This window comes from Setaria italica, chromosome IX (assembly GCF_000263155.2).
Source record: "Setaria italica strain Yugu1 chromosome IX, Setaria_italica_v2.0, whole genome shotgun sequence".
In the NCBI taxonomy this organism is placed as follows: Eukaryota; Viridiplantae; Streptophyta; class Magnoliopsida; order Poales; family Poaceae; genus Setaria; species Setaria italica.
The window spans coordinates 58,185,968-58,207,767 of NC_028458.1; the positions used below are offsets into that span (position 1 = coordinate 58,185,968).

Sequence of the window (21,800 nt, forward strand, 5' to 3'; positions counted from 1 at the left end):
TCAGAGAGTCGTACTATACAGATGAACCAACTCGACTCAAAACTAAGAATTATCTATGGTTACAATAGTAGGAGGCAAAATCAGGCATCCATGAGGATCTGAAAAATAGGCATCTGTCGCATAGTACTATCGTTTTCTCAAGAACAACACGTTTGCTGTTTTAAGCGCACGTATGTTTGCTGATCTAAGGTCGGATGTGGACCTGAAGAACACGAAAAGAAATGCTTTAATTAAAAAAACAAGGAAAATGATAGTATATCATGGATGTGCAGGCTTTTAAATTAAAAAATAGCGGATCTGCGGTGGACTAGACTTGTTTTCCTTCCTTGAGAGACGTATTTACCTAGCAAAACAGTCACAGTACACACGCATGAGACCAGAGAAGAGAGGGGAGAGGTAGGAAAGACGACGGTTCCAATGACAAGGTCACGATGAAAACCTTTTCAATCACCTGGCAGAGATACTGATCGATGGGATCGATGAATCAAGAGTCAGAGGTCGCATCATTGCACCGATCTCTTCCTCGCTCTCCTGCGCTAGCACAAGATCCCAGAAACCTGAAAAGAAAGATCGAAGGAATCATAGCACCAACCTTCCCTATCCGGTTATCCCATCCCTTCCGGGCGGCCTTCTCCTGCAGGGATCGATCGAGAACAGCGCCAGATTCACCCATGGCTGGAAGGTACCTCTGAGGGGAATGAAGCCTGGTCCGAGGGCCCAAACAAGACGAGGCATGACCATGCATGTCCCCTCTCAAGGCCTAGAACCAGACAACATTCCACACAGAGCAATAGCTTCCTAGCTTCTTCCTCTCCGGCCGTGCTCATCTCTTTCTCTATCTCTCATGGAACTGGAAGGCAAAGAAGACGGTGAGCAAGGAGCACCCCAGGGTCCCTTATGTATAGTCCTGGCCAGTGCCCACCCCACCGGGACCCCAGGTCTCTCTGACTTGTGCTTGTGAGTGTGTGATGAGGTCATGATGGCTTGAATGATTAGCAGTCGAGTCGCCTACAATTTTGAACAACCAGGTAACTAGGACGTGAGCCATGCCTTGGCCCTTGTGCCTCAACCACCAACAAACAAGCTGGCCGCCGGCTGACATGTGGGCCACGCATTGATTTGATACCCAGTCTGGTGGTGGGCGCCCACCGTGTTCACCATGACCACGCCAGCAGCAGTAATGGCCAAACGAAACGGCCACAGCGCCATCACATGGAGAAAACGGCAGGGCGCATTTAAGGGCCATAAACACTAGAGACGACGGGGCGGCCAGGCGGCGGCAGCTGTGCCTGTCCCATGCGGCCATGGCAGGCGTCGCGGCCGAGGGGCGCATCCCAGGCGTCCGTCGCGATCTGGACGGCCTCCCTCCCCTCCTCCGCGACGTGAAAACCCTAGAGACAGCGGCGGGTGGAGGAGCGGTGCGTGCCTCGAGATGTTGAACCCTGTGCTCGCCTTGACGGCTTGCGCTTGGTCTCGCCTCCTATCCTCCCCCGTAGGAGTAGACGACGACGGCGGGTAGGTGCCTCGTTCGTCATGTGTTTACTGTTCTGCTTCAATTAAAAGTAGGTGCCGTATCACGTTCAAAAACACAGGAGAGAGCACAGTAGGTGCTGTGTCGCAACGGCTACACTCCCAAGTCCCAAACTTGCATTGAAATTGCTCTTTTCTTGGAGCTGCTTCATGCTTTACATGGTACCATGATCATGTTAAGGTGGGGTCGGAGCTGCAACATAGCTGATGCACAGCACGACCAAGTTTAGATCCTGTAAGTGCTAAAGTTTAGCATTTAGGGCTGTTTGGATACTGTGCTAAAGTTTAGCACCTTTGATGGGAAATGACAATATTACTCCTCATTTATTCCTCTTAAATTGCAGCGGAGGAGAGAGAGGGGGTAATGGTGGGAAAAAGTGGAGAGGAGGACCACTTTTACCACTATTATCACCCTTTAGCACCCCTCGGATGTGCTAAATTTTTGCACACCACTTTTAGCACACCTATTTGGATAACAAGTGCTAAAAGGGTGCTAAAAGTGGGGTGCTAAAGTTTAGCACCCTGTATCCAAACAAGGCCTAGTAACAGTGATATTTTTTAGCAAATTTGGTAGGTGCTCTACCTTTTCGTTATAGTAACGGTGATATTCTTTCTCGCGGTAGTGTTGTTAGTAGTAACGGTATGCGTGAGTGCGACAATACAAAGATATGTTGGGTGGAGTTGGAGAGCATGCTCCTTCTGGTAGTAACGTAAGTCGTAACGGTATGAGTGAGTTCGACGATAGAAACGACAACTTTAGATATGATGGCTTATGTTTGACTCTACCATTCTCATTCGTAGGATATTGTCGAGTGGTGGTAAGATGCCTTTGATTGGTCGTGTTTCTCATTCAATCAGAAGTCCTAACAAGAAGGAGTGCCTGTGGAACTCGTATTCAGGGGGAGCTGCTAGAACTAGTGTAGCAGTCCAGACTTGCTTTGGCTTTCTAGAGTTCTTGAGCCATTCAGTTTCAACAATGTAATCGCTAAAATTGTAATCGTACTTTCTAAACTCTTTCCTCTTAAATGAAAAGGCAGCGCTCCTGCCATTAGTTCGAAAAAAAAAGTCTACTAAACAAACTGCTACTTTTTTTTAAGAGCAGCAAACTACTACTAGGGAGTACAATCATGAATGGGCCCGGGCGTCATATCAGCCAGTGGGCCGCACGTGCCGTCTCCGTAGCTGGCTGGGCTGCCGCGGAGGGAGGGAGAGCCTGAGAGAAGAATTGAATGGGCCAACCGGCCGAGAGGGCGGGCTCGTGTGCTGGACTGGACTTTGAATCCATCATTGGTGCTGTTTGGGCTGCAGCAGGCCGGATTGAGTCGGTTTCCCAGGCCGAGCTCGGCTTTAAGGGATGTCAAAATGTGCAGTTGACATGTGGTCTGGCAGTTGAGCGGGTGGTGTCAGTTCTCATCATGTACATTCTTCTTCTTTTTTTCTGAAAGAAAACCAGACTGCTCCGGGATTGGAAGTCCAGTGAGACCGTACTACTATCTACTAGTGGTACGTCCCGAAGCAACTAACTGCTCCGGCCGTGACACGCTTACCGAATTGAACGCCAGCATGATTACGATCCGGTACCGAAGAAGCTTATCATATGCGCAGGGCGTCCGTTACGTTCTAGAATAATGGATCCACAGGCTTAATTCACGATCAACGAACTTGGCTGCGCTGCGTTAAGGCGATCGCTGTCCGTCCGTCGCCGCCGCCGTCGGAGCCCCAAGCAAGCAGGTACCTCAGGCCATCACTGGAGGTGGAGGCCCCCTGCCCCCCTCCCCTGCCTGCTGCTTCATCTTTGTGTAGGAGGGTGTAGTTGAATGGCCGGCCCGGGCGTTTCCCTTTATAGGAGGACCACGTCCGCGTGCAGCTAGCTCGTACGGCTCTGCGCTCTCGTACTTGCTCTGAGCAAGCTGTCGCCCGATCCGTCCCCTGCTGCAGCGAGCGAGCAGCCTCTGCGTGCATACCGTGTGATGCACGGCGGTCGGCGGTGTACCAAATCAAATTAAACCAAATGTTCTTACTGCCTGCGCCGGCGGACGGCCGTGATCGATCGGCGAGGCCTTTTCTGCTTCTACCCGCGTGCATGCATTGTGACCCAGCCAGCTAGTAGCGTGTATAGCAGCGAGGCATGCAAGGCCCACACGTACAGCCCGTATGCGGTGGATTTCGGTCGCTCTTCGCCACACCAACCGGAACACCGGCTATACTGATGGGGGGCTACCGGAACACCGGCATGCATTCGCGCATTTACGTGCCGTAGGAACACGGGAAAGTTTCGTCACCATCCATAGTGTCTCTCGTCGTCGTCGTTGCACACACACACCATCATCATCATCATCATCGGATAAACCAAGTTTAAAAAAGCCGCATGCATGCATCCAGCTGCAAGCATATGTAAGCTAGTGTACTCTATATATAGCTCATTTTTTAGAGAGAGAGAGAGAGAGAGAGAGAGAGAGAGAGAGAGAGAGAGAGAGAGAGAGAGAGAGAGAGAGAGAGATCTGATCATCGAATCAAGTAAGCCTGGCCGCCCGGCAGTTAATCCTGCTGGCGTTAGCAGCTGATGTAGAGCAACTAATTAACCATCATGCATATGCATCATGCTGCGACGGCTATGCAACCTGCGCAGGCAGTGATGAGGCCGGCCAGACTGTTTCACCTAAGCGCTCACATGATCCCACACACCCGGTCCTAAAATACTACCCCATTTGCATACACACGCTACCTACCATATAGTAGTATCTCGTAGCTATAGCTAAAGCTAGCAGCAATCGATCTGATCGTAGATGCAAATTAAATCCAGCTGCCAGAAACACAAAAACCATGCCATGTGCGCAGAAAAGTGAAAAGAGAAGCAGATATGTATAATTGTAATATATATACTAGCTGTACTCGATCAAACATATATTTATAATGCGCCTAATTTCTTGGATTCGTGGGAAAATATATGCTAAGGCCGGCACTATTCGACCTGTCTCAACTTTGATGCATGCATGCATGCTCATAGCAGCATGCAGCTAGCAGATAGTGCGTGTGCTTTGTTCTCGTTGTGAGCCCCCGGGGCGGAGTGGGACGGTGTTACATCCCTCTCAGCCCTGCTAGCGCACCACCAATCATTATCGCAGCATGCAGAACATGGACGAAGCTGATTGGATCGATGCTGCCACCTGGGAATGACACTATATATATATATATTCTCTTTATATATATACCCTGCTTATACATACATGCATATACATATATATAATTAATTAATACACAACTTGCATTGCTAGTGTAGGCAGTGTCAAATTGATAAGTTACCCAGCTGATTTATACGGCGTTACCGCACGAGGTCCGTTAATCAAGTGATGATCGGTCGATCAGGAGAACACGCATGCAGCATCGATCTAGTTAAGTTGTCCTGGTAAAAAGTACAGGGGGGTTTTTATTCCCGGGCACACGGCGCCTAAGTGTGGACAAGTGCATGTGCATTTTATTTCGTTGCCGTAACCTTTACTGCACTATTTCCTCAAGGCCATGACATGATGGTTCAATGCATCTTCCTTCTCGTATCGAGTCTCGCTCTGCTAGCTGCAGGCATGCATATCTCAACTACTTTGGCTAGGCGTCATCTCTTTATTATGCTTCCTAGCTCTATCTGAGAAAGAAAAAAAATCATTCAATTGCAGCTTATTAGGTCGTCTTAATTATTATTTCCATTTAGGGAAGCAGGGAATTAGTTAGCTGGAGTTGCATCGCCAACCACATCGCTGATCTGACTGTTAGGCGCATAGTTATGATCCAAATATCCTACACCACATCATATGTTGGCCTACACTCATCTTGTGTTAATTTGTATATTTAATTATATTATATATTGCTTCATGACATGTACAGTCGTACACGCATCACTCAGCACGGATTTTGTATAGAATTTAGATTTATTTTTGAGACAACAATAGACGTAGAATTCATTAAAACCTTACGAAAATCCAGTCATCCACCACACTGCTGCCTAACTTTCCCATGCTGCGTGTAAACTCGGAGGAGCCAGTTAGCCTACGTAGCGGTGGGGCTTTGTCCTAACGCACGCAGGGCGGAATGGGCGTGTGGATTTGCTGGGTGGGGTTAGCGAGGCATGGCCCCCTCCCGCTCCCGGTGGGGGCATGCACGTTGCGCGCCACCTTCTTCTCGCTACGCTGCGGGGCCCAGCGCACAGCTGTTGTAGTGTGGCCTTGTCTGGGCCGGGGGCCGATCGATCTACCACGTACGTACAGCTGCTGTACATTCTTGGCTTGTGAATTTACAGTGAATGTATAGGTCGCAAAACATTTTTGTCAGAGTTGTTGCGGCCGCATGTACATCTCGGCGGGGCCCTGCTGGGTGTGCTAGGATGGATGGATTCGACCGTCCTCGCAGAGCAGAGCTGAGCTGCATCAGGGGCTGGCAGCGACAAACCACCTGTGGCAGTCTGCCCCCCTCCTCTTGTTTTCACTCTTGTTCATGCTCTGCTCCTCCCTTTTTTTCTTTCCTCCCTCCTCTAGCTACTCTACTCTCCCCTAGTTCCAGCACAGTATACGCGCGCGGTAACTATTTTTCACTGGATTGCCTACCAGTTCGAACCTGATAATCAGTACAACCATCGCATGCAATAGCCAATCATAGCATAGACCTTGCTTCGAGGTAGAAATCTATGGTAGTTTTCTTCTAGGTCTTTGCATTTTACTGTGGGATGGATAGAGTCTATTTCCAGCGCAGCAATCTCGTTTGTTGTATCACCGCTTCCTCCCTCCGCTAGCTCTCTCTTTCTCGCATCATCTTCTCAATCATCGATCTCCAAGTAGCTAGTCTGTGTGGTGACCTCAACCTGGATAGATAGATGGATCGATGAGCACCGCCGCTGATGATGTGGGGATGCCCATGCTCACCGGTCCTCCGATCCTCACCGCCCCTATTATATTTAGTGCTGCTAGCCCTACTGCTACCACTACAGTACTAGTACACCCCTCTCTCTCTCTCCCCCCTCTCCTTTCGGCAGCAGCCAGCAGCATCTCTCTCTCTTCCCAGCCAGCCCAGCCTTGTACTGCCGCCACTCCCAATCCTAGCCTTAGCTCCCTTCTTCTTCTTCTCCATCCTCTCGCCTCCTCCCTTTTCTTTCCCCTTTTTCTCACACCCTTCTTTCCAGTTTGTGCTGTCTGCTGTGCTCCAGCTTTAATTTCTCTCTCGCACCTCCACCACTCGCCGTAGCTTCATGCGCGCTCATGGCAGCTTCCCCTAGCGCTCTCCCCCAGCACCTCAATTCTGCTCTAGCACAGGCCTAGCGGGACGAAGCAAGCCAGGAGGCGCCGGGAAGGCGCAGGCTTACTACTGTTCTGCCCTTCACGCACAAGCCCGATATGCAGCAGCCGGGCATGCCGCCATTCTCGCCTGCCGCCGGGACGCCGGTGGGGGCGGCCGCCACGCCGGCGGCTGCTCCGTCGCCCATCAGCAGCCGGCCACCGGAGGGACAGCAGCAGCAGCAGGTCGACGAGCTCGCAGGAGGAGGCGGCAGCTTCGCCGACCACGAGGGCAGCATGTCCGCGGGAGGCGACGAGGGCGAGCGCGGCGGGCCGTCGGGCAACCGGTGGCCGCGGCAGGAGACGCTGGCGCTGCTCAAGATCCGCTCGGAGATGGACGCCGCCTTCAGGGAGGCCGCGCTGAAGGGACCCCTCTGGGAGCAAGTCTCCAGGTGCGTAGAATTCCCTTAATTAGCTTGCGAGAATTCTCCACTTTTTTTGTGATATATAAGAAGAGAAGAATCCTCCATGGATGGATGCGCGGACAAAAGAAATACCTCCCGAGCAGGCCGATGCGACGCCTGCATGAAATCTCGCTGTCGAATTCGAGCTCAATTCGGTCAATTTCGATGTGATGGAAGCCTGCAGGTCGCTCCCTTCCTCTTCGATGATCTTGTGGTGCACATCAAAGGAACAGATCACGCCACTGCACCTCCAAGGGCGACCGCCCACGACCACGACGAGCACAGTGAATTTCCCAATTAAAAATCATACACACATCGCTCTCCTCCTCCACTTTCTTCTTCTTTTTCTCTAAACCTTTATCTATTTGTGCTGTGTCACTTCGTCATCCCGGCGATACGAGTATCAAAAGCACACTACTGACGCTGCAGCTAATAATTTCCTATGCAGATATATATAGTAAAGTAATAGTTCAGATCTGATGCCCGGCCCGGAGTTGGCATCGATCCCAATTCCCAATTCCTCACCCAATTTCCTTCCTGCGTTCCAAATTGAGTAACTTTTTAGAAATTCAATTCCCAAATGGAGTGGAGTGGTAAAAAGATGGAATAATTACACCGAGCTCGAGCTACCTACAAGTAGTAGATGCCTCCTTTTCCTTTGAGAGCTACATGTGCGTGGCGATGGATGCAATCGTGATGGCAACGTGCATGCATGAGCCTGACGAGGTTCATCTTGTGGTGGCAGGAAGCTGGAGGCCATGGGCTACAAGCGGAGCGCCAAGAAGTGCCGCGAGAAGTTCGAGAACGTCGACAAGTACTACAAGCGCACCAAGGACGGCCGCGCCGGCCGCGGCGACGGCAAGGCATACCGCTTCTTCTCCGAGCTCGAGGCGCTCCACGGCGCTTCTTCCTCGCCGGCGCCGCACCCGCCGCCGCCGTCGTCTCTCGCGCCGACACCTGTGGCCATGGCGCCGCCGGCCACGCCGCTCCCCGTTCTGCAGGGTGTTCCCGGCATGGCGCCGGCCATGCACGCCGAACATCAGCCGACTCGCGTCGCCGCCGTGCCTCAGCCGGCGCCGCTGATGAGCGGCACCACTGCGCCTGCGGCCGTCGCCAGCGACGCGGCATGCATGATGACCCCCGGTGACGTGAGCTTCTCGTCGGGCTCGGACGGGGAGGACACGGAGGACACGGGCGACGGCGGGAAGCGGAAGCGGCAGGGCGGGGACGTCGGCGGCGGCGGCAGCGGCAGCGGCAAGATGATGCGGTTCTTCGAGGGGCTGATGCGCCAGGTGATGGAGCGGCAGGAGGAGATGCAGCAGCGGTTCATCGAGGCCATCGAAAGGCGGGAGCAGGACCGGATGATACGCGAGGAGGCGTGGCGGCGCCAGGAGGTGGCGCGCCTCGCCCGCGAGCAGGACGCGCTCGCCCAGGAGCGCGCCATGGCCGCGTCCCGCGACGCCGCCGTCGTCTCCTTCATACAACGGGTCACCGGCCAGACCATCCCGATGCCCTCCGTCGCGCCGCCGGTCTTCATCAGCGCGCTGACGCCGCCGCCCCTGCAGCCCACTCCGGTGGCTTCCGCTGCACCAGCGGCGGCACCGGCGCAGCACCAGCAACCGCCATCAATTCATCTGTCGCCGAAGCCTGGAAAACCGCACCCACAACCGCATCAGACGCAACCGCCGCTGGCGCAGCTACAGATGAGCAGCAAGGAGATGATCGTCCGTGCGCCGCCGGCCGAGTCGCAGGAGACGCCGGGGTCCGGTGGCGGCGCGCCGTCGCCGTCTCGGTGGCCCAAGGCGGAGGTGCACGCGTTGATCCAGCTGCGGACGGAGCTGGAGGCGCGGTACCAGGACTCGGGGCCCAAGGGCCCGCTGTGGGAGGACATCTCGGCGGGGATGCGGCGGCTGGGGTACAACCGGAGCGCCAAGCGCTGCAAGGAGAAGTGGGAGAACATCAACAAGTACTTCAAGAAGGTGAAGGAGAGCAACAAGAAGCGCCCCGAGGACTCCAAGACCTGCCCCTACTACCACCAGCTCGAAGCACTCTACCGCAGCAAGGCGCTCGCCTCCTCCGCCGCTCCTCCGCCCCCGGCGGATCAGCAGGCGGCAGGTGTCACCGTGCTCGCCGCGGTGCCACTCTCCCAGACGCCGCCGCACGCCGAGCATGGCGGCAAGGACTGCAGCAACGGTAACGGGAACGGGTGCGCGGCGGGTAGGGGCGGCTCGGACAATAATGGCGGCAGCTCCGGGGGCATGCAAACGCAGGCGAGCAACGGCGGTGTTGCGGCCAGGTTCTCCGTCGAAGGCGCCGGCGGCAATGGCGTCGCGACGAACAAGGTAATCGATCAAAATCTAGTAGCTAGTAGCATTGTGCCTTGCATGTTCTAGCTATGTCTTCATCACTGCTTATGGCGACCCATCGTTGCTGATTATTGCTTACATACCGTGTGCTTATTACAGCAGCCAGAAGGCATCATCACGAAGGAGACGGCGGCGACGACGGAGCCGAGGCCGCAGCCGGTGTCGATGAACGACAGCTACGTGAACGACACCGTGGACAGCGACAGCAGCATGGACGACGATGATGACGAGGACGACTTCGACGACGACGACGAGGGCAACGTCGGCGGCGGCAACAGCAAGATGCAGTACGAGATCCAGTTCCAGCGGCAGCAGCAGAGCCAGAGCAGCGTCGTCCGGCCGAACGCGAGCGGCGGCGCCGGGTCAGGGCCGGGCGGCCCAGGCCCGGCAGCAACAGCAAGTGGGTCTTTCTTGACCATGGTCCATCACTAGCTGCATACACACACACACACAGACACACACACACACACATACGAAAGCAGCGTACAAACGTGCTGTACGTGTCCTCCTTGCACAGGTAAAAGTGGACACCATGCATGCATGGCAACTTCATCTACCAAATTAAACTTTTACTCTCCCTTTTCGATCGATCGACCGAGAGCTCCAAAGTAATTCCGGCTAGCTGTTCATCGTTTTCACCTGGATCGGATCCTGCTGCACATACACAGTACATGGGCGTATACATACGCCATGCATAAAGACGTGAGATTCACCGTACATATATACATGATGGTGGTATTGGAGGAGGAAGGGACTGTCTCGCGTAGATACTGTGTGTTACTGCTACATATTACAGTGGTATGGTACAAGCACAAAGACATCTAGAAAGAGAGAGAATGTGCTCCGCGGGAATTTCTTTATTTTTTTGGGTATACTTTTGGGCCTTTCTTTCTTTTTTTTTCTTCCCCTTTTTTAATTAAGAAGAGTTACTGAACTGTCCATTATGTAATTTATTATAAATTCGTTATTACATATACTGTGGTTATATTGATGACTGTTAAACTATATGTACACTTAATTGGTAAATGTAAATTTCTTGAGGTTCTCCACGTAAAACAGCTGGCCTGATGATTAATTTATTTGTCTTGAACCAGTCAGTTAGTTAGAGCATTTGCCTGTCACTCTTTTTAATCTTTTAACCTTTAGATCAGGATGTGGCTTGTGGATTGACAGGGAGTTGCATTATAATACTAAGGTTATTCTCTTGGGATCCAAAGTGAAGTTTAGTTTATCGTCAACTACTACATACCTTTTCCCCTATATAGATCCCGTGTAGGGCTCTTTGGGTTCCAGCTCTTGATTTTAATATACAACTAACCATTGGTACACTAGAATCACGCACAGCGTTGCCACGCTAAATAGCCCTCTAGCTAGATCTGAGTTGTTGGGTATAAAAGATTATATACATAATATCAAGTATATATAGAATCAGATTGGAGAGCGTTGATACATTGAAAAAGTGTAAGAATTTTAGCTTGCAAATTGATTCCAAACTGATTTCTTACTGCGGTTTCAAGATTTGATGTGTGGAAATATGCTTGGCTGAATATAAGATGTGCGAGAGAAAGCTCCTTTTCTTTACTTACCATCTTGTCAGTTGGGTTGATGATTGTCATTCCTATCGTTCCTATCTATGGTGCTGGTGGGCGCAAGTAGTATTAGGCAATTAAATAAGCTCGGTGATACTTTTCTTGTTGGTAGATTTGTTTTTTTTGAGTTAGTGTTGATGATTCACCCATTCAGGGATTGTTTTTATCAAACTGATCTGATGGTGTAAATGGATGCGTGTTAGTGCAATGGCCTTCGTGCTAATTGTTCAGTATATTGTTTGTTTAGAAGGAAAAACATCCCAAACAGTTAATACAAGCAATTGTTTTTTACTGGATTTTGTATTTCAATTTGAGACTGAAATTTGATACAGAACATGACGCATTGATAATTTGGCAAAGCAACAGATCCAATGCAATGAAGATTGCTGAAATTTCCTCACATTTTTAGGAGTCAAATTGAATTCATAAAAAGTCATACAATGCATAAAAATTGTCCAATTTAGAGAATTTTCATTCAAATTTGCCTCATGGTTTTGAGCTGAACCCAACTATTACCCTTGATCTATCTTTCGTACAAGTTTGCCAAATTCTAAAATTGTTTAAAGTATCCAAATAGAATTAAAAAGGAGAGAAAGAATATTGCATATTCGTGCATTTTCCATATGAACAGAGTGACAAGTAAGCATTGACTTTCTCCCTAGCTTTTCCCCTCTATGTGCATTATCCTTTGACAAGGTCTCCTCTCTTGGCAGATAGTAGGCAGTAGCAGTGCAAGTTACTGTGCCGCTTGCCATACAGACCATAGGTGAAGAGTCTAGAACAGCATATTTTTTTTTATAATTGTGATTGAGGAGGCTGGTGTTTTACCGTCCGTTTTCAATCAGACGGTGAATATTTTTTTTGGTTGGCGTGGCTGAATGACTGATCGCTGCGACCAGGTAAAGATGACCGGACATATATGCGTGTCAACGTCAGTATACAATAACGTAAAGGCAGAAGCTACTATGCTGTGAACATGCCTATGGCCATGCATGCATATACTGAGATCCTACATAACGGATGAAGTGGTAACTGTAGTTTTAATCTATCCATTCAATCATCAGTTGTGGGGATTTAAAATTTTTATTTACAACTGTACAATTATCCTTTTCACCAATATATATAGTTAGTGTATAGTAACGTAATACAGTAAGCTGCAAGATTAGGAAACAAACAAGAGATCTAAAATGAATTCTAATTTGCATGAGGTAAAAAAAAGTATCCAAGAAACTACCAGTGTCACTGGAGGTTGATGATCTATAGCTAGCTAGCGTGACGTGCATGTGAGCGGCGGAGGAATGCTGGGGGTGCCTCGATGTTAGTGCCAGATTTGGCAGCCTTACAAAATTAGTTGCGGGTCAGTGCCGGATCCGTATAAACGGTTGCAGGTGCAGGGCGAGTGAAGTGAGGTCACTACTGCCTCACTGGTGTGGGGTTTTTTAATGGGAGGGATAGCTAGCTCAGGCTCAGCTGTGGGATCGGTGCTCGCTAACCGTCCCCGACGCAGTTTCTTTCTTTTGGAATCCAGCGATGCGGCAGATCATCACCAGATGTTTGCAGTTGCAGCACAGCGAGGAGGCCAGCTACAGTATAAGTGGAGTCAACCACTTACGTATCTTTTAACGAGTAGTAGTATCTAGACGTACGTAGTGCTATAGAAAAAAATGTATCCAGTGGACCAACTATATTATCAGCTATATTTATTAAACTTAATGACATAGGTTAACATGTTCCGAAGATTTAAGCATAATGAGAGGGAATTTGCTCGCCTACTAGGAATGTGTACCTTTCACTTTCATCTGCATGCACGCATAGCCGAGTGACGAGAAAAAAAAAACAGAGAGGCTGGAAGGAAGCCCCACACGGGCCCTGCGCATGCATATGCATGCGTTCCCATCTATCGCTAGCTGCTGAATCCGATGCCATTTTTTTTGTTTCAGCAATCAGCAACTATCAGCATAGCACGGTAGGCGTGGTGTGGTGATCTACCGGCCGAGCCCGATCCTAGAGTAAAGACCTGACCTGACCTGACCAGCGCGACGTGAGCTAGTAGTCAGCTAGAGATGCTCATGCTCCGGTCCGACCAAATCCAGCCTCTGCTTTTGATGAGCTCTGCCTAGCTGCCCCTACGTAGTACGTACTCTCTCTCGTTCTCGTGCAAGATGGAGATGGGACGCGTGCAGCAGCGATCAGTGTTAAAACCCACACATGCTCTTCTTTCTGCACGCGTACGGTGGTAACTCCACGCTTCACAAGCCTTACTGTACTGTAACCATGCAGCTAGTATTGCCGCTATGACCTCTGATGATCAGAGTACTCCACTGAATTCTCAAGGAAATTCTTCACTTCCACTAGAGGACCGACTGTACTGTACAGGTGGTTTCTTCCTTGCGTTTCAAACACGTCTTGAATTGAATTCCACTAGCTTGTATAGCTGGGGCCCTGGGGGTACCGTCTTGCGTACGTACGTGCAGCTTCACACGTCACCATACGCTACCACTATCGAACAAGTTTCTAGTACGAAACGCCGGCCAAAAGAAGTGAATCACGCAAGTCAAGGATTTCTGCTTCTGCACCAGTACGCCGTTCCGTTCCGTTCTTCACCCATGAAGTGAAACTAACCCCCAGCTGCACTGCAAAAACATTGAATTCGATTCCGGAAAATCGATCGGTCGATGCATCCATGGAAATTTCGTACGGTTGTCGCGATGCATCATGAGAGGGAGGAGGTGTGCCACATGGATCCAATTTGTCTTGAATGCCTTGTGTCGGGTTGCCATTTTAATTTTGGGGGCGTCCATGATGGATGGCTTGATTAGGTGGCCAGGGAATAAAGAGACTAGAGGCAAACGCAGGTGCCGCGATGCGAGGCCTAGTAGCTCTCTGCTCTCTACACGGGCTAGCTAGGAGTGCCCGCACGTACGAGGCCGAGGTCACACGTGCTCCTGTCGTGACTCGCGTCGCAGGCCTCGCCGGATCGATCGGTTTCCTGACCTAGGTACAAATCAATAAACCCCCAAAACTGTCAACAAAAAAGTTTTACAAATGTTGTTTCGGGCACTCCAGCAGACAGCCCCATAATCACACCAGAGGCGCGGACGTTAGGCGCATTGGCCTAAGCTAGTCGTGTTCAAAGTATAATTGCACTTGCCTGGTTTACATGTCACCAATCACCATTATAGCCGTGCTAAGCAAACGCTAGCTTTACTGCCCTTCTCTGCTCAGAAAGCTACAGGACAACTGTTCCATTAACGCTAACTGCTGTACGTTCACTGGGGGTCTTCTCAGAATTAAGGGCATGGCAACAGTTACTGAAGCTAAATCTTTCCAGGTAAATTAATTTGCCTTCCTACATGGAATATATCCAAGTATTGCTATCATTCAGTTTCGTTTCATCAAAAGAAAGAAAAGGATTCAGTGGATCCTAGGTATCGTCTCGTTTAATGCCATGCGGTTCAGTGAAAACGATGCCCTTTGATTGCAAGGGCAGAATATGGCAAAAATCGAAGTGTCCCATCTGCCAGGTTGTTTCCTTCAATTAATTGCTACAAATAGTTGCTCGAATAATCAATTGTTCCTCCAACTTTGGCCCAAATATGCTACGTATTAAGGGGCGAAATTAAAAAAAAGCAATACAAAGGTAAATTTGCTGAAAAACGGGAAATGGAAAAAAAAATAGTATCAGTAAGAGTAACGGGTTTACCTGCATGCGTAAATTAAAGCATCGAGCAAAGGCATAGACAGAAAGGCATCTCGCATGGCTAAGGCGACAAACTGGTAAAGGAAAAGGCCATCGAGAGAAAAGGTGATGCCAAAGTGATGGGGTCACAGACAGCGCAAATGATAAGGCGAAGGAGGCGAAGCAGCGCGTCTTGCTCTTGATTCGGCAGCGTGTAAAATTGTACGAACCTGGGCGAGCTAGTGGGTCTGGATTAACACGGTGCCCGGGTCGCAACGACATCATGATGCATGCATGAGCTGGTTCATCCCATTTTCATCTCCTTTGGGATTGGAGTTGGAGTGCGGTCATCCCACCTCTCTACTTCCACAGCAGCGCCGCCAACAAGCGTTGAAACGCTTGCCTTTGTGCACGCTGTTGCGTGGCTTGCAAGGCTGCACATACGGCTGAATGATATGTATTCCTGCCCCAAAAGTACAAAAAAAAAATGTCTCTACCCATTATTACCACAGCTTGTTACGTACCAAGAAATACAGAAAATACTGTAGTAGAACTAGAATGTAGTGGACTATAATTTATGTTAGTAGAATAGTAGATTATGGTTGAAAGTTTCTGTAGAATTGAAACATATGATGCAATGAAGACCGATAATGCATTTTATAATGGAGCACAAAGAGAGACGGAGACTGTACCAAGCAGAATGAATGCAAGGGCGCCCATGCTGTAGATAAGCCGTGGCGATCATTCACTTCGGAATAAAACGCCTCAGAGGGGTCCATTTCGGTGCTCGGCGACAGTACAGTACAGCCTAACAAGTGAACCATTATTATTATGGTCCCATGATGCTGGATGGAGCGCTGAATTATAAGCGCCGATCTGGACATATCTTTCTTTTCTTGTCCTGTTTCAGCGAGGAAGTAAACATGTACAGTCTTGCAAGGAAAGCTTTGTCCATCATGGACCACTAGAGCAGAGATTACCACACCAGTAAATATCTCTGGTCTGACTAAAAGGAATCAATAGATGGAACTAAAAAGTAGTAGAAAGATTGATAGGAGGGGTGAATCTTAAGGAAACTGATCTGTCAATTTGCAATACCATTGAAGCCTGCCTAATTTAACGACAACCATTAGCATTAATCTCTTTTCCACCTTTACAAAGTGTTAGGTGCACACTATTAACAGCATGACCTGCTGTTCCTATTAAGTGATGTTAGGAGTTAGGACCAATTGTTGACAGGGATACTTAAGCAACAGCTATGAATGTTGCTGGTCAATGTATTTGAAATCCGTGTACTTTTACATGTTTGATAAACCTAATGATATAAATGTAAAAACAGAATTACTGCCATGCAAGCATTCTGAGTAATGCTCTATATCTTCCCGAATTCCCCTTTAATATACCCTTTTTTTTCCCCGAAGACCCCTTTAATATACCTAATACTCTTTCGGTCTTTCCTATGGATTTATAGGAATCGGCATGCAGTTCAAGTAACAGTAGTGTTTCCCATACAAGTGGACCTTACAAACGCTGAGGTCCTGATAATCTAATCCAGTCCAATAGGACCTTGCTATATTATTTTCCATACAGAATATGCCAGATCCCACCCATTTAAATTGGCCTCAGTTAAAAGATAGAAGCAAAGTTTCTTATGAAAATATGTGCACACCCATCATTTTCTTCGACAAGGAGGATTTGAAATGTTTCACATGTAACCGTTGGTCTCTACCATTATTTATATGGACAAGTTCACTCTACACCTGCAACAAATCAATGATAAATGTTGTTCAGGTTTTGTTAAGAATACAACTGAAAAAGAAACATTCTGCAGAAAGCCGACACCATCTTAGGAGCACAGCTTAGTGGTCTAAACTGAAATAGGTAAAGTTTCTGTGTACACTGAAGTAAATTAAATATGCTCCTAGCTCACCAAACAAGTAATATAATACCACATCTTAACAAAGAAATGCCCACCCTGTGTCCTCCCAATATTCTATGAAGATACCTAAGATGCATGAAACTTGATCTCTCAAGTCTACCAATAGGCTGGTGCCCAGAGTTATTCACAACATTTAGAGCCTTCCAAAGTGATAAGAGTTTGTCCTCTTCCAGGCCACAATAATTACCCAATCATGCTGTGACCACCTATTCCCTGTTTCTCCTAAGGCCAAAGTGCAAAGGATTTCTCCAATACGCATAGATCCTTTTGTAAAATGTAAATGAACCTCCATCCTTTACAGCCCACCTAATAGTACTATTATGATACTATAGTAGAGAATACAGATGACCAGTCCATAACATGGCTAAAAGTTTATCTCACCTTAATAATGGTACCAAATTATTATACTTTAGTTGCCATGAATCCTCAGCCAGCTTTTTCTGATGTACACCCAGTTAAAAGTAGTGCACAATACTCACTGAATATGTATGCAACTAATTTCCCCCCCTACAATCATAAGCATGGAAGCCCTTAACTGTAAATCAGCTAGGTTTAATATGAAAGAGACACTCAAGCGCCTGCTGTATGCCTACTTGGTAGCATTTCTCTAAATTTTGTAAATGAAAAGGAAGAAAGGCATCACTGTAGCCCCACTGTTATCTTTGCCAATGGAATAACATAAAAGGATAAAGAGATAAAGTGGAAGTGGGGATATTAAGTTGGTGGTTGTTATTCCCTTGCCAGAGGAGTCCAGCCAAGATTGAGAGCTATACAGAAATACACACTAAGTAACATGGACAGACATTGCTCCCATCCCATGTTACCCCCATCCAACTGCTGTTCCCCACTTGTGTGGTTGTGCCCTTCTTTTGCACATGGCCTCATAACTAACCCCTTCTCCTTTTCTCTTCCTCCCATAGTTAACATTGAAACTGCAATTAAACAGATTGCTTGGAAGTGCAACCACCACAAACCAGTAAATAATTTTATTATGTATGCACTAATTGATTAATTTCTCTATGAACTGAAACTGAAACTAGTACAGGATATGAAACAATTCCAAGAAGATTAACTTCAGTGTAAACTTCAGGGAATCCGCAAGGAACAGCATATCTCACATCTTTACTCAGAACAACATGTTAGCTGATGGGTGATGGAAATGCAAGATATTCTATACCGGTGGGAGTTCCCATTCTTATGAAAGTGACAAGATTTATCACTTCACTTTGATGCCCATCTGTACCATCCTTCGTTGTCAGGCAAACTTTGAGAAGTTGTCATCATGTTACCCATAAGGATGTGACAGAAGTATTGGGCAAGTGGGCCAGGTGTTCTATTAGATAATTACAAAAGTAGATTATAAGACCAAAAATGGGTCACATGCCACAGTTATAACAGAGAAAAGGATCCCAGGGTGATAAAAATATGGCAACACTATTGTACACAGTAAGAGGATGTGAGAACTTTGATTCTGTGAAATTGCTGGCCACATAAGTGGAATAGCCTTTGATATGTCATTTCTTATATGAAAACCCAGCCTTCTTGTAGCTTTGATAAAAAAAATGCAAATCATGTTAAAGAAAAGTAGTACCGGATCAAATGTATTGGCCCAGAACGGAGAGATCTCACTAAATTTTGTCTGATGGATGATGGACTGATATGTCCATGTTTCCCATGTAAGCCCAAGTAGCTTTTCGTTCAGCAGATGCCCATCTAAGAATCTTCACCCAAAACAAACTTTGGAAAATAAAATTATCTAAATATGACTTGGTTCTGAAAATACAAGTAGGAAAAACTCAAGACATGATAGGTATGTATCCATAGATCTCAACAAGACTCAGTGCAAGCTGAGCCTGGAATGCTTTCTCAAGTGTACCGCGTTTGTTTGACACTCCAAACCAAGTTGGCAATCCTCAAAAGAAATGCCAACTTGACATTCCAAGCAATTAGCGAATTTGAGGAACGAGTATCAAAACTTATATGGGAAAATCAAACAAACCCGTTCCACATTTTGCAGAGCCCAGGTAACAAGAATTTCAAGGAGGTGAGTGAATTGTTGCTCCCCTAGCTCAAGACATGCCAATATATTGGCTCAAGCAGTAGAGATTCTAATGTCATCCAATAAGAAAACTATATATGGTTGTGACTATGTGCCAGCTCCAAGAGAGATACTAAGATCCTGAACATAAAATTTGGGTAAACTAAAAGTAGTAGCGATGCTGTATGTATTGACCAAGAAAAGGAGATAGTGACAAAAAGCAAACTCTAGATACATAAAACTTCAAGTTTAAATACCCATTTCACTTTACCAACCCCAGGGAAACTCCGAATAATGTACTGGCAATAGGCATATTTTTCATTTCTTATCAGAAATAAATCTGGAGTAAATATTTGGAGAAAAAATCAATGAAAGTTGTGCTCTCTTAACTCTTAAATCCAAACATGTACTGTAAAACTTAACTGCTGCCATTATTCTATAGGGTCTCAATTTTGAGCTTGATGGAAACCTCATAAAGCATTCTGAAGAGGTTAGCTTTAGAGAGCTTGCTCACTTTCAAGTTCAGATTCAGATTCAGATTCCAGATTGCAAACAAACAAATCGTGCATTAGCAATAAGTCAATAACATACAGCTGAATAGCAAGTGAATCAGAGTCAAGGTTTCAAGCAAAGCTTCACTCAATATATGATGCTAGAGCTGCATGTTTTTGTTCATTCCTTTAACTGAAGGGCACATCAAACTTGTGGATGTCAATCGGTACTGCTAAAATTAACACAGCTCAAATTTGAGGAAAACCACCCAAAAAACATCAGTTAATTTTTGTGAGGCATCAACCTTTGTGATGACTTCACCTGCCACAGTAATTTGCAGAGCGTTGCTATGATCATAGTGGTCTGGCTAGCATCAAGAAGGGTTTATGGTGGTTGCAACTTAGGCAATTGGCATCAAGCGGTCATGATAGAATCTTAGTGGTGAGCAGTCACTGAAACTGTCAAGAGGGGCCAAATAAGGGCTTAATCTGAAAGAATATGTAATGTAAGTGACACAGTAATGAAGGTTTGTCAGAAATAAGGATGACATCCTAAATACAAACAGCTTTCACTCAAAATCAGTACGTAAACAATGATGTTCCGAGTAGCTATGCATAAGCAGCTCTCCATTCATTTTAGCAGCGTAAGCATTGAGTGAAAATAAATCAAAACAGTGAACATTGTACAAGCCAGCCAAGACAATGTAGGTAGCATAGTGGCATTAACCAACACATAGAACGGAAAGGAGATTATTGATGTCAATGAGTATATGAAACTGCATTACTGTGGCGAGGTCGCATTGAAGCTACTATGCTGTTGCAAGACCGGAATTAAATTGCTAATGCACGTCGGAAGTATAGTGGACGACTTGGAACATACATGATCCATTACGGTCGGGAATAATAACGCACGTATTGTAACATAATGCAGCAATACAAGAACAATTTAGACGATCCCAATCAAAACTGTGGTAATGTAAACATTTAATGGGGGAGAATATACCAAAGCACAGATCCGCACGCAATAGGAACGTCGTACTGAATTGCGGGGGAGAAAGAAAAATAATTCTAAATTTGCTCACCTGAAGAATCGGATCAGGGATGACCATGATCCCCGGCCTTCATCGACGGCGGTGGTCCCTTGCTCACCTCTGTGCCTCCTCCGACCGGAGAGGAAGCATTCCAATCTGCTCCAGTGGAAAGGGCCAGTGAGGATGAGAAGGGGATCAGTGGATCACGGCCTCGCGTCTTTGGCGCACCCCGCTGCGGTTGGCGCGAGGCGCGAGCAGCCGCAGAGCGCCTAAACCCTAACCTCACCGCCTCCAATGGAGATCAATCGCCTCGCTCCCTCTCCCACAACTCGCTACGCTTCCAGCAGAAAGGAGCTTGCCGTCACAACGAAGTCCTGGCAATGGCTGGCTGCCTTCGCGTGCCGGGATGGGGCGTGGGCTGGGCTGGGCTGGTGAGGGGACATGTGTCATGCATGCATGTCGTTTCGGACAGACTAGGCCTTTATCTCTGTTGGGCCAATTTCCCTTGTAAAAAAAGAAGGAAGAGATCTTTCTAATGGGCCGCAACATGATTGGTTCCAAATTCCAATTCGTTCTTATACTACACACGTCCATCCATTCCATATAAAAAAGAACATTAGTATATTTTTTTTGAGCATGAAGAACATTATTAGTATATTTTTTGTTGAACGGAATAAGGAGAACTTGTCTCAAGGAAGAAGATAAAATAAAATCTTTGTTTCTAATATTCAGCACCACTTTAACTCATCATCATCTAAAAAAAGCACCAGTTTAGCCGACAAACAATCATGGCCGCAACAAGTCATCCCGGTATGAAATCTAAACCAACATTCTTCTAGTACTATCCAATGCACCAAACGTTGGCAATCATTAGCCATTCGGTTATTAAATCCGGTGATGATCCGAGTAACGAATCCTGCCTAGGTAGGGTCTCCTTCCCTCGTTTGATTGGAAACCGACGCCATTTTAGAATTGACAGAATTGCTTCAATTCGTTCTTCTTCAAAGAAAAGAATTGAAAAGGGAGCGTTGTGTTAAGATGTCCTCTTCCGGCATGGGGCCCGACGAGTTTGTACTAATGGGCGGACCACGACTGGGAGTAGAATCCTCCTCTGATCTGATGTGATCAGTAGACTTTTATTTTGTAGACCTCCGATGGCGACGCACGGCCCGAAACCTAGCTATAGCATCCATCCATCCATCACCTTCGACTTGCTATTTGCTTCCGCCTTTTCCTTTTGTTTTCCTTTCCTTTTCTTTTGGTGTGAGAGATGGAGAAAGAGGGTCGGTTCTGGTTATTGTGATTGTGCGCTTCGTCCCTTTCGTTATCGGCGATTAATTAGTTAGAGCGGCCTCTCGCTGATTGCATTATTTTTTTTATCGACACCCTCCTAATGCTAGCAAAGATACCGCTAA

General features: G+C 47.4%; 1 protein-coding gene and 2 long non-coding RNA genes across 5 annotated transcripts; 1 reads left to right on the plus strand and 2 right to left on the minus strand.

Moving 5' to 3' along the window:
* Positions 1-208: 208 nt before the first annotated feature.
* Positions 209-850, minus strand: LOC111255894. Of its 2 annotated transcripts, none has more exons than XR_002676039.1 (2): positions 452-850; positions 209-343 (listed from the first exon to the last, which is right to left on the minus strand). It is a non-coding gene; the product is annotated as an uncharacterized LOC111255894 (long non-coding RNA). The 2 variants fall into 2 exon arrangements; XR_002676040.1 differs by having other exon boundaries at positions 440-850.
* A 5,568-nt stretch (positions 851-6,418) lies between these two features.
* On the plus strand, positions 6,419-10,674 carry LOC101778530 (trihelix transcription factor GTL1). 2 transcript variants are annotated; one of them, XM_004985956.4, is made up of 3 exons: positions 6,419-7,240; positions 7,998-9,594; positions 9,721-10,674. In XM_004985956.4, the coding sequence occupies exons 1-3, from the start codon at positions 6,909-6,911 to the stop codon at positions 10,048-10,050; spliced, it is 2,259 nt and encodes a 752-aa protein (XP_004986013.1). In that variant the 5' UTR covers positions 6,419-6,908; the 3' UTR covers positions 10,051-10,674. The 2 variants fall into 2 exon arrangements, with proteins under 2 accessions (XP_004986013.1, XP_004986012.1); XM_004985955.4 differs by having other exon boundaries at positions 6,452-7,240; positions 9,718-10,674.
* Positions 10,675-14,740: 4,066 nt separating this feature from the next.
* On the minus strand, positions 14,741-20,751 carry LOC101779205. Its single transcript, XR_001164952.2, has 3 exons — positions 20,437-20,751; positions 15,579-15,787; positions 14,741-15,349 (listed from the first exon to the last, which is right to left on the minus strand). It is a non-coding gene; the product is annotated as an uncharacterized LOC101779205 (long non-coding RNA).
* Positions 20,752-21,800: the final 1,049 nt, after the last annotated feature.

Coding starts and splice junctions, on each gene's coding strand:
- LOC101778530 (XM_004985955.4), top strand. CDS start 6,909: ATGCAGCAGCCGGGCATGCCGCCATTCTCGCCTGCCGCCGGGACGCCG. Junction 7,241..7,997: donor CTCTGGGAGCAAGTCTCCAG/GTGCGTAGAATT, acceptor TTGTGGTGGCAG/GAAGCTGGAGGCCATGGGCT. Junction 9,595..9,717: donor ATGGCGTCGCGACGAACAAG/GTAATCGATCAA, acceptor TGCTTATTACAG/CAGCCAGAAGGCATCATCAC.